The following is a 12,586-nucleotide window of genomic DNA, read 5'->3' as shown; positions in this document are numbered from 1 at the left end:
ATTCGGAAAGTATTCAGACAACCTGATTTTTTTTTCTTTTCTCCCCCACATTTTGTAACCGCCGTATTCTAAAACGGATTAAATGTTTTTTTCCCCCTCATAAATCTACACACACTACCCCATAAAGACAAAGCAAAAACAATTGTATAGAAATTTGTGCAGATGTACTGCAAATAAAAAATCACATTTACATAAGCATTCAGACCCTTTACTTAGTACTTTGTTGAAGCACATTTTGCAGCGATTACAGTGTCGAGTCTTCTTGGGTATGACACAGGCATGGCACACTTGTATTTGGGAGTTAGTCCCATTCTTCTCTGTCAATCCTCTGAGTGAGGTTGGATTGGGAGCGTTGCTGCACAGCTATTTTCAGGTCTCTCCAGAGATGTTCGATCGGGTTCAAGTCCGGGCTCTGACTGGGCCACGCAAGGACATTCAGAGACTTGTCCCAAAGCCATTCCTGCGCTGTCTTGCTTCGGGCCATTGTCCTGTTGGAAGGTGAACCCTCGTCTGAGAACCTAATCCTGAGTGTTCAGGACTTCATCAATGATCTCTCTGTACTTTTCTCCGTTCATCTTTCCCTCATTCCTGACTAGTCTCCCAGTCCCTGCCGCTGAAAAATATCCCCACAGCATGATGCCGCCGCCACCATGCTTCACCGTGGGGATGGTATTGGCCAGGTGATGAGCAGTGCCTGGTTTTCTCCAGATGTGACACTTGGCATTCAGGCCAAATAGTTTGATCTTGGTTTCATCAGACCAGATAATCTTGTTTCTCAAGGTCTTGAGAGTTCTTTAGGTGCCTTTTGGCATAATCCAAGCGGGCTGTCATGTGCCTTTTACTGAGTGGCTTCCGTCTGGCCACAATAAAAGCCGGATTGGTGGGAGTGCTGCAGAGATGGTTGTCCTTCTGGAAGGTTTTCCCATCTCCACAGAGGAATTCTGGAGCTTTGTAAGTGACCACTGGATTCTTGGTCACCTCCCTGACCAAGGCCCTTCTCCCCCGATTGCTCAGTTTGGCCTCTCGGCCAGCTTCAGGAAGAGTTTTGGTGGTTCCAAACATCTTCCATTTAAGAATAAAGGCCACTGTGTTCTTGGGGACCTTCAATGCTGCAGAAATGTTTTGGTACCCTTCCCCAGATCTGTGCCTCGGCACAATCCTGTCTCAATGCTATATGGACAATTTCTTCGACCTCATGACTTGGTTTTTGCTCTGAAATGCATTAAGGGGTATTGTGTGTAGATTGAGGGGGTAAATTGAATACATTTTAGAATAATGCTGTGTCCTAATAAAATATTGGGGTCCGAATACTTTCCGAATGGAGAGGTGTTTGCCTTTCCGTAACATGTCCAATCAATTGAATTTACCACAGGTGTACTCTGAAGTTGTAGAAGCATCTCAATGGAAACGGGATGCACCTCAATTTCAAGTCTCATAGCAAAGGGTCTGAATACTTATGTACATTTCTGATTTAAATGCTTTATAAATAGGGTATTGTGTGTAGATTCGGTTCAATCAATCACTAGAGCGCGATGGGACAAGGACATCCCCTGCCGGCCAAACACTCCCTAACCCGGATGACGCTGGGCCAATTGTGCGCCACCCCATGGGTCGCGGCCGGCAGCGATAGAGCCGGGACTCGAACCTGGATCTCTAGTGGCACAGCTAGCAACTGTGATGCAGTCCTTAGACCACTGCGCCACTCGGGAGGCAATGTACATTACATTAACACTTGCAATTGTGTTTTCCAGGCCTGGAAAAGGCTTTGGAAAATGATAGAATCTTAAGTTTTGGACAAGTCATGGAAAGTAACTTCATAATTTCTGTTAATGTAATTTGAGGCAGTTTATATTTGATCAATCAAATAAAAATCAGCATTTCATCCAGGCTCAGAATTACACTTCAGAGCATCTGTATTTGTCCTAATCACCTGCATATGTGCGAGACGAGTGGGTCGTAACTCTTGGAAAGAGAGACTACAGACATTGCAGCAGCGGGTAGGCCTAGCCTATAAAATATAATAGAGAAAATACTTATGTACCCAAGTCAAAACACATCTTGTACCCTCTAGTTCACTGTTGAACTATTATTACCACGTATTAATGTTTTTATGTCATGTCCCAAACGACTTTCCACCGACTCTCGCGAATAAGGCCATACAAGTTTGATGTACTTACTTGAGCGATTACATTTTTTTTTTTTTTTTAACAATTATTTTTGACTGTAACGAACGATTCACTTCGCCATTGTATTATTTGGTATTCGGTACAATCACAGTGAATCGAATCAAAAACATGTGATTCGCTAACAGTAATTTTAAGAGAGCTTATTTGTAGCCTTTTGGACTATGTGGCTTCAAAATTCAAAAGGCACTTGCACATCTGAGCTCTCTCTTTTGCAGGTGCATGGTAAGTTGGATAAGATAAGAAAAAAAATAAGGAACCCGCCCACTGCTCTTGATAGTATCAATGATCTTTAATAAGATTTATGTGTCGGCCTCAAGGGCCTTCGTCAGAGCTTTTGAGTTTTTTTTAATTAGCACCCTTATGTATACCTAGCCCCACCCACATCCGTTCAATGCATCGAATGGAGTCTTAAAGAAAAACAAAGTGCTACCAAATATAACAATATGCATTTCATAAATATTCTAATAAAGTGTGTACATAAAACGTATTAAACACGTCTGTAAAACCACAATGAGGACATCGACCTACCAAGCAAGTTTTCATAAATCATTGGGTACAGTGCAAGAAAAATATCAGTGTAATCTGAAATAGGGGCATAATTCATGTTCACGTTTACAACATACATACATGCATTTCACATGAAGACCTTTAGGAAATCATGTCTGGAGGGTGAAAATCCCATAACTTTTTATTTTGCTCAGAGTATTATTTATATCACCGCCCCCATCTGATATCTTGACTTCCTCTATGCCACAAAATCTAAAGGTAGAAATGTCATGTTTTAGGTCATTAACATGTACTGCTACTGGATAATCCCTGTCGTTTCTCCTAATTGAACTTTTATGTTCACTGATTCTATGTTTGAGAGAACGAGAGGTTTTACTTATGTAGCACAGCCCACATGGACATTTAATAATATAGATAACATGGGTGGTGGAGCACATAATAATGTAATTTTTTTGGAACCGTTTTCCTGTATGTGGGTGGCAGAAATATTCACACTTCATCGTGTTGTTGCACTGTGAGCAACCTCTGCATTTATAGCTACCATTTGGAAGAGGGCGTAAAAGAGCCTGGCTGGACAAACTCACCAGATTCAACTCATTGAGGGCTTGACTGTGACTAGCGGGAAAATACAGTTGAGCCAGGATCCAACCCAGTACTGACTGATACCATACACTCCATATATCTCTGTGCCCCTGCTTTGTCTGTTATGAAACAGTGGTGTGGGCGTATACTGGTCAAAAGACAAGACAAGTCATTTTTGTCCGCTGCGTTGTCACTATTCCTGATATTTTTGTTGTTAGCTAGCCTCGATTGTTATCAGCAAAGCAAGCTAGCTACCTGCTGCTACCTATATCAGTCAATATGACTTACTAGATCTCATCTTGACATCTAGCTTTTTGCTACAAACCACAGGATTTGAAATTAAACGGAATGGCAAGATAGTTGTTGTGTGGAGGATATGCTTTGACTTGCTTTCTTGTTGGCCAACAAAGTTAGCTGTGATAGCTAGCATGCTAGCTAACAGCTTCTAAACAGCCAACATGCCAAGTCTTATAAGCTACATTTGAAATAATGACAGGTTATTTCAACTTGTGACTTTTTAACATGACATTTAGGCTCATTTGCTTCAACCCTGACAATGTGCTTCTGAGCTAGTCTAGTTTAACCTGCCACCCACAGAAAAAGGAGAAAAGGTGAGGGAGCTTCAGCTAAAAACTGTAAATAAATGTGGATTTCTACATAGCACAGCCCACATGGTCATTTAATAATATAGATAACATGGGTGGTGGAGCACGTAATAATGTAATTTATTTGGAACCGTTTTCCTGTATGTGGGTGGCAGAAATATTCACACTTCATCGTGTTGTTGCACTGTGAACAACCTCTGCATTTATAGCTACCATTTGGAAGAGGGTGTAAAAGAGCCTGGCTGATTTTTATTTTGTGGCTGGCAGTTGGCATGGACCAATTTATTGTGTAAATTGCGACCTCCTTTATACAATAAGTGGTGGATTCTTACATTCAGCATGCAACGCTGGGTCAAATGATAAAACATGCCAGTGTTTCTTGACAGCATCTCCCACTTTTCAAAAGTTCAAAGTATATGCAGTTGTGAACATTAGTGTTCTTTAGTCCCGAGTGGGTCTTTTTTTTGTAGCAGTTCATCTCGTGTTTTCCCTAATGCCAAATTAAGAGCTTCATTCACACATTGTGGAGAATAGCTTCTTAGAAACCTTTTGCTCATCTCCACTGCTTTTTCTAGATAGTCCTCTGTGGAGTGGCATGTAAGGCACATTCTGATAAACTGGCCTTTTGGAAGTCCTCTTTTTAATGGCTCAGGGTGGAAGCTTTCCCCCTGTAATATAGTATTTGTCTTTTCTATATAGTGTTGTAAACAGGGTTTAATTTGATTTCTCAATCCATACATCGAGGTAATGAACACGTTGAGTGTCACATTCAATAGTGAATTTGTGATGGGGGTCAATGTCATTGAGTAATGCCATAAAGTCTGACAGCTCTTTTCCCATTCCTCCTCAAATTAATTTGTTTTCATTATTAACACAACGTTCTTCAAAAAGACCCACATAAAGGTTAGCATAGCTCAGTGCGAATGTGGAGCCCATCGATGTTCCATTTGTTTGGAGGTAGTATTCATCATCAACCTGAAGTAGTTACATGTCAAAACATATTCAGCCATCTCTAGAATAAAGTTTGTTGGTAGGTATTCGTTAGTATCTCTGTCTCTCAAATAGTGAGCTAGGGTTACCAGCCCCCCCCCCCCCCCAATATAAGGAATGCTGCTATATACAGTGGGGCAAAAAAGTATTGTCAGCCACCAATTGTGCAAGTTCTCCAACTTAAAAAGATGAGAGGCCTGTAATTTTCATCATAGGTACACTTCAACTATGACAGACAAAATGAAGAGAAAAAAAATCCAGAAAATCACATTGTAGGATTTTTAATGAATTTATTTGCAAATTATGGTGGAAAATAAACTTTTGTTATTGACCAAATACTTATCTCAATACTTTGTTATATACCCTTTGTTGGCAATGACAGAGGTCAAACATTTTCTGTAAGTCCTCACAAGGTTTTCACACACTGTTGCTGGTATTTTGGCCCATTCCTCCATGCAGATCTCTTCTAGAGCACATAAGACAAGCACATCAAGCTGGCAATGTTATACATCAAGTGGGATCAACCATCCCCCAGAAGAGCCAATGGGTGTGCAGGCTTTTATTCTAGTCCCCCTCTAACAAACCAAATGTTTTAAATTAGCTGCTCAACCGGAACTTGAAGAACTGGCTGAATCAAAAGCCTGCACACCCAGTAGATCTCCAGACCTAGGGTTGACCATGTGTTTCATACAGTTGCTTAACAGGTATTCTGCTTTGTGCAGGGAGTGTGTTAGATCCTTGCACAATGACAGGAGATGGTGCATGGGATTAGAGAGCAGCCTCCCAGTGTCTATCACATATCGCTTACTTTTTAAATATACATTGGTTATGGAAATTTGGTGAAAAGTCGTGGAATTGCATCTGTCAAAATGTATATAAATCCTTAAGTCACCTCAACTGTATTTTCCCGCTAGTCACAGTCAAGCCCTCAATGAGTTGAATCTGGTGAGTTTGTCTGGGGCAACAACAAATTGTGCTGTTGGCAGTACTCGGGGGCTGGAGTTGAAAAACACTGCTCTAAATGATACTAGACATCATAATATGGCATAATATGACAAATTTGTTTTAAGTACAACTGTGACCCATGGGATGAAATTAATAAACAAGTGACTTTTGGTTTGTCCCTTCCCAGGTCCCGAGAACCAGCGCTATCCTGTGTAGCTGCAGGGTCAACCCCTCCTCCTGTGTGACATGCGGGGGTCGCCCCAGCGCACCCAGAGAAGACCCCCAGTACGAGCTTCCCTCCCTGGAGCGCTTGTCCCACCTGGACCCGGGGGTCCACCCAATCCTCTCCCTCCCTGACGGTAAGGAGCCAGGAGCATAGAACCAGAATCAATTTTTATTATTTTTCTATGAGCCAGGAGCCAACCCAGTACGGACAGATACCATACACTCCATATATCTTACACTCCATATATCTCTGCGCCCCTGCTTTGCCTGTTACGAAACAGTGGTGTGGGCGTATACTGGTTAAAAGACTAATTATATAATAAACGTGAGTCATTTTTGTCCGCTGCGTTGTCACTATTTCTGATATTTTTGTTGTTAGCTAGCCTCAATTGTTATCAGCAAAGCAAGCTAGCTACCTGCTGCTACCTATATCAGTCAATATGACTTGCTAGATTTCATCTTGACATCCAGCTTTTTGCTACAAACCACAGGATTTTAAATAAAATGGAATGGCGAGATAGTTGTTGTGTGGAGGATATGCTTTGACTTGCTTTCTTGTTAGCTAACGAAGTTAGCTGTGATAGCTAGCATGCTAGCTAACAGCTTCTAAACAGCCAACATGCCAACTCTTATAAGCTACATTTGAAATAATGACGGGTTATTTCAACTCGTGACTTTTTAACATGACATTTAGGCTCATTTGCTTCAACCCTGACAATGTGCTTCTGTAACTGTAAATAAATGTGCATTTCTGTGGGGCTAAGCAATTAACTTACTTATTTGTTAACTACTGTAACTTTCTCTCAAAAATGCTCTCGTAATGTTGCTTAATGCCTCCTAACAAGGTGACCCCAGTAATGTAAACAAATTGCCGTTTGTGACGTAACCACCTCTAAACTATAGTAGTTTAGACTAGTTGACTGCCGTTCCAGAAGCACCTTTTCACTTCCCTGCTGTACACTTTATCACCATGGAGAGGGTTTTTATTTAAACCCCTCTTCCCTCCATTCCCCCACCCACCTTGTTCCCGTTCCTTCTCTCATCTGCACCAACCATATCTTCTTGTGGATAACACGTAGTGCGTGTTTCTCTCCTTAGATGTGTGTATGAGCCTGCGGCTGCAGCAGGTGATGAAGAGCCACTGGCAGGGCAAGGCCCCCGAGAGGACCAAGCCCCTCAAGAAGCTCTCGCTCAAACACAAGCTCTCCTCCAAAGACAAGCACATCAAGCTGGCCAACTCGCTCATGGCACACAGTGAGTATATGTGGGCAGGACCACACACACGCATATGAAGCAATCCGATACACACCTAGTGTAGTCATACACACCTACTTATATACACAACCTTTGGAAAGCAGGGTGTTTTCCACAGTCAGGGAGTACACATGACCCCTTGTGGACACAAAGATACACACCAACTCGCACCCAAAGGAGATAAACACAGCCTTTGGAAATGAACTTGTCAGCCAATGGCGAGTGTAGCACGTTGTCACATTTTGTTTTTTTTTTTTTTTTTTTAACCAGGAAGTCACTTGACACACACACATACCATCCTAGCTGTGTAGAATGAAAAATCCCCTGACCAGTGTCTCTCCCCTTTCCCCCACAGGACTGTCTCACTATAAGAGCCGGTCTGATAAGATGCAGCGGCGACAACATCACCACTTGGATGGCAACGGTGGGGTGCTGAGCGCCGCCAGGCTGGAGGGCCAGGCCTTCTGTAAGGCCGAGCGGCTTCTGCATGGCCTCCCCTCACCCTCCACAGGGCCCTATGACCGGAGCTACAGTCGCAAGAGGCCCCGTGAGCACTTGCTGGACAGGACCCACGGCTGTGAGTTAACCGCACCACTCAAATGAACCAGGCATGGGTCAAATACTTACCAATAGTTGCGCTGTGTTTGATCAACTTACCAGGTGCAATGGAATCAATGGACTAATCCCAAAAGTGCAAATCCCAAGCTAAATCGAGCTCCTCATGTACGTCATTTGACATAGGTTATGTATTTGATCCACGTCTGCTCAGAACACACAATCTGCTATCCATTTATAATGCAAAAGATGTGAGTCATGACTAGTTGTTAATCTCTATTTCCCCTTTCTCTTCCAGCCACCCCAAAGCTCTTCCTGGACTCGGGCAGCCCCTGCTCGTCCTTGGCCAGCCTGCACTCGTCTCTCCACAGCCCCTCGCTGACCCGCCAGCTGTCCACCTCCTCGGAGAGCTCCACCCCTATTGGCCCCAACAGTCTCAGCTTCTCCAACACCCCCGTAAGCTCATCATAGCTTTTATTGACTGTGTGTGTGGTCTAGGTGAATCATGAATGTGACAGCACGGGTTCTGTTCAGAAAGGTGCAATGTTACAAAACGTTCCGATAAAATATGCATTTTGTATAAAGTGATTTTTGGTCATGTAGAATTGGGCTTCATATCAGCTCTGTTCCATTTCTATCTGCGCTGTTCTGAACGTTTCCCCTCATTAAATACGCCCCCATACCTGTTCATAATTAACTGTAAAAATAGCTGTATGAATAAAGGTTTTATTTTATTTTTAAACTCTGCACCCCCTCAGCAGCCCATCCGTAGGAGGCGAGGCGAGAGCTCCTTTGACATCAACAACATTGTGATCCCCATGTCAGTGGCGGCCACCACGCGCGTAGAGAAACTACAATACAAAGAGATTGTCACCCCCAACTGGCGGGAAGTTGACATTTTCTCCCAGCCCATGGCAGAAGAGGAGAACGACACAGAGGTAAGATGTTGCTTCATTCCTAAGCCCTGCTTTGGAAACTGCCATGTATTTTGAAGGACCAAGGTTTGACCTTGCTCCGTTCTTTTAACTCGGTAGAGATACTCTGAATGGGTGCTGACCTGTTGCACCCTTGACAACCACTGTGATTATTATTATTTGACCCTGCTGGTCATTTATGAACATCTTGGCCATGTTCTGTTATAATCTCCACCCGGCACAGCCAGAAGAGGACTAGCCACCACTCATAGCCTGGTTCCTCTCTAGTTTTCTTCCTAAGTTCTGGGCTTGCTTGCTGTTTGGGGTTTAAGGCTGGGTTTCTGTGCAGCACTTTGTGACATCAGCTGATGTAAGAAGGGCTTTATAAATACATTTGATTGATTTTATGGATCAAGGAGTCCTATCTTAATAACACATTTCTGTGTGTGTAGATGGAGGACCTCTCCGACGCGGCCTTCTCCCAGCTCCACCAGCCATGCCAGGATCAGGAGCGTTCCCGCTGGACCTGGATGGCCCTGGCCCCCGCCAAGAGGAGGGGCAGCAGGTCAGTAGGGGTCGCCTATAGTACACCCAACACACACTCATACACAGCATAGTACCTCATCACTGCCATATGTCTCAGTTTAGATAAATGTGCTCTACTTACTATATCTGTGACCTATTTGATTAATGTCAACACATGATTTGGTAGGAAATATTTTAGTGGGGTCTTTGCACATTGTCAATATGCCCTGAGTGTACACACAGGATAAAGGATTTTAAAGCCTTGATACAATTGCGACCCGGTTTGAGTGTGTAGAAATGCAACGCTGCTGGGTTTTTCAAGCTCAACAGTTTCCCGTGTGTATCAAGAATGGTCCACCACCCAAAGGACATCCAGCCAACTTGACACAACTGCGGGAAGCATTGGAGTCAACATGGGCCAGCATCCCTGTGGAATTCTTTTCACACCTTGTATTGTTCATGCCCCGACAAATTGTGGCTGTTCCCCAAAATGGGGTGCAACTCAATATTAGGAAAGTGTTCCTAATGTTTTGTACACATCCATATACTTATACATCCAAAGGCTTAAACAATGTCCTTACAAGGTTGTTTTCCACTAAAAGTTATGATCACTTGATAAATGATAAGGACAGGGCTCTCTAAAGAAGTGGTAGGTAGTAACAGGGTTTAGTTTGGTCTCCATTTGTGGCACATTTCATGTGTTCTACGGTCCACTCACACCACAACCGTCTCTCAGGTCGTACAAGTCCATGGATGGCAGGACCACACCGCTGCTGTGCAGCACCAACCCGCCCACTCCCCAGCCGGCGTCCCCTGACCCTGGACACTGCCCCCTGCTGCACGACTACAGCCACGTGGCGTCGCCCATAAGTCCGGACGCCACCTCCAACCCCCACACGCCGTGCTCACGCGACTCCCACCGCCTGCTGTCCAGTGAGGACACGCGCTGCTCCACACCCGACTTCACCTTCGAGGAGCGGGTGAGAATGAATGTAACAGACACATGCACACATGAAGAATAACAGCGACTGGTCTTCGAGTCGCTGTGCCCAGTAGTTTGTGATGATTACATATTCGGACATGGGAAAGCAGTCACAAAGTTATAGCGGTTATATTGTCCCTAGAAGAATAGGATGTTTCTGTACATTAAGAGCTCTCATTTGGTAAATGTTGGAACATGAAGAATGAGAAGTAACCATTTCTTTGTCAATTTGCATCATTAGTTTAACTTGATTAACAAATTGTTGATTTGATGGTATTCAGTTGTACTTAAATTAACCCAATGATTTCCCCGAACAGACGGTGGCCCCGTGGGAGCATCGAAACTTCCCCCTGCCGGAGGACCCCGCTCCGGAGCCCGAGGTGGAGGGGGAAGATGAGATGAGGCGGTCGCGAATGCGCAGCGTCTCGTGTTGCCCGTCGACAGGCTATGACACAGACAGCCCCTTGCCTTGTGATGACGACGCCCCCAAACAGAAGGGCCATGCCCACCAATGAATGACTGACAGGCCGAGGTCTTCCTCAACCCCTACCCCTCTCTGGCATTAACAAGCAGAACCTCAAACTGAGAAAAAAGGCTATTTAAAAGGGTTCCTGTTTGATATTCAAACACCAGTCTAATACTATTTCACAGTTTTTAGTGAATATTATATGGAAGATGGAAGCCTTTCCCTACACTCTTGATGTTACAAAAATTATTTCTGTTGTAGGCTAAAACGATGTACATGGGGCTTAGTGGTGTTCCATATGTGGCGTGTACACTTGTAGCGCACTATGTAGCTGACTCCTCAAAGTATGGCCAAAGGGTGTTTTTCTATTGACTAGTTTGCTTGTATTTCCCATGTACATTTTCTAGTGGTGTGACAAATAACAAAACAAGAAAAAAAATCCTCATACTCCCAAATTAACAGGTACATTTGGGATGTTTTGTGTCCTTTTTTCCCTCTAGGGGTGGGGGGGGGGGTATTAGAAATTGTGGAGCACATCTTCTTTCATTGCCAAGTAGTTTTGTTGGGTTGCATGTCTTTTTTTGTTTGTCATTCCTTTCCTGACACTTTTTTTCGTCTTTTTTTTGTATCGTCTGTTCAATTAAGTCTTTCTTTTTGTGTTTTGGACAGTAATCATTCCTTTAGAAAATATCTTTGCAGAGCACCCGGCGCCTCTTATCCCACTGAGCTCTCGCTGTCTTGTTTGCGGGAGTGACTGCGGTAGAGAGGAACCTGGGTATCCTAAGCACTTGTCCAACCTACAGGGAGCACTACTGCATGCTAAACCATGCTAATGCTAATCAAATCACCAGAGCACATAATTGAACAGGAATTTGCCACCCAGGGAAAGGAAGTGGATGATGATCAGGGATGACCCTAATATCGATTTAGTTTACTTTCCCCTTTTCTCAAATTATCATTGGTGTAGTATTATGTCAACATAGTAAAATGTATTTCAAATGGTAAAATCACACAGCTAATAGCTTTTTCATTTTGTTTTCCGGACATTGGTATTAGACTACATGCTGGTGAATTATTGGACAATGTTTAATGTTGATAATTAAGTTGTTTCTGGTTCAACTTGACAAGAAAAAGTGTGTTCTCTAGTTTCATATGTAGCAGCTCTTTGCTAGAAGCAACCCAGACCTCAGGTTTTACAGTTAAGGGAATATTTCTAATGCTGAGAAAATATTTGTCCCCCCTTCCCCCCTAAGATCGATCCGATCTAAAGAGACTACTCTGTTGCAGAATGCTTTTTTTGTGTTGCCACCCCACAATGTCATAACCACACCACCATTTCCCCTCGTAACTAATTGCTATGCAAAATCTATGGTTGTATAATTTTACACCTGTTTTTACGCCACAGTCCTTCAATCCCTGTACTTTGTTTTGTAGTTTAAGCAAGATGTAAATGTACTGGTCCAATTGTTGCAGCAGTTAACCTAATCAAAAGCAGAATTGTTTTTGTAAATAGTACCATTAAAACATTTGTTTAACTTGGGATAATTGTCAAGTGTTCTTTCACTTTCTCACACATAGGAAAACATTGCACGGGTTTACTACAACTTTGTGTAATGCTTGACGTCAACTCGGATCAAATGACGTACAGTTGAAGTCGAAGTTTACATACACTTAGGTTAGTCATTAAAACTCATTTTTCAACCACTCCACAAATTTCTTGTTAAACTATAGTTTTGGCAAGTCTGTTAGGACATTACTTTGTAAGTAATTTTTCCAACAATTGTTTACAGACAGATTATTTCACTTATAATTCACTGTATCACAATTCCAGTGGGTCAGAAGTTTACATA

General features: G+C 43.1%; 1 protein-coding gene across 9 annotated transcripts in view; it reads left to right on the top strand.

The window, feature by feature from the left end:
• Positions 1-12,276, top strand: part of kansl1a (KAT8 regulatory NSL complex subunit 1a) — a 59,195-nt gene extending 46,919 nt beyond the window's left edge. For 3 of the 9 annotated variants that reach the window (XM_090202344.1, XM_090202345.1, XM_021565387.3), the window contains 8 exons: positions 6,003-6,174; positions 7,139-7,294; positions 7,650-7,871; positions 8,148-8,305; positions 8,611-8,787; positions 9,216-9,328; positions 10,025-10,268; positions 10,588-12,276. In XM_090202344.1, the coding sequence (XP_090058470.1) occupies positions 6,003-6,174; positions 7,139-7,294; positions 7,650-7,871; positions 8,148-8,305; positions 8,611-8,787; positions 9,216-9,328; positions 10,025-10,268; positions 10,588-10,785 (1,440 nt within the window). In that variant the 3' untranslated portion in view covers positions 10,786-12,276. Of the gene's footprint in view, positions 1-6,002; positions 6,175-7,138; positions 7,295-7,649; positions 8,018-8,147; positions 8,306-8,607; positions 8,788-9,215; positions 9,329-10,024; positions 10,269-10,587 lie in introns of all 9 variants that reach the window. The other 6 variants (XM_021565382.3, XM_021565385.3, XM_021565381.3 and 3 more) reach the window with 3 other exon arrangements.
• The last annotated feature ends 310 nt before the right edge of the window (positions 12,277-12,586 follow it).

The sequence above is a fragment of the Oncorhynchus mykiss genome, chromosome 16, assembly GCF_057628025.1.
Source record: "Oncorhynchus mykiss isolate SJ-2025 chromosome 16, ASM5762802v1, whole genome shotgun sequence".
In the NCBI taxonomy this organism is placed as follows: domain Eukaryota; kingdom Metazoa; phylum Chordata; class Actinopteri; order Salmoniformes; family Salmonidae; genus Oncorhynchus; species Oncorhynchus mykiss.
This window is presented reverse-complemented; position numbering and strand designations above follow the sequence as displayed.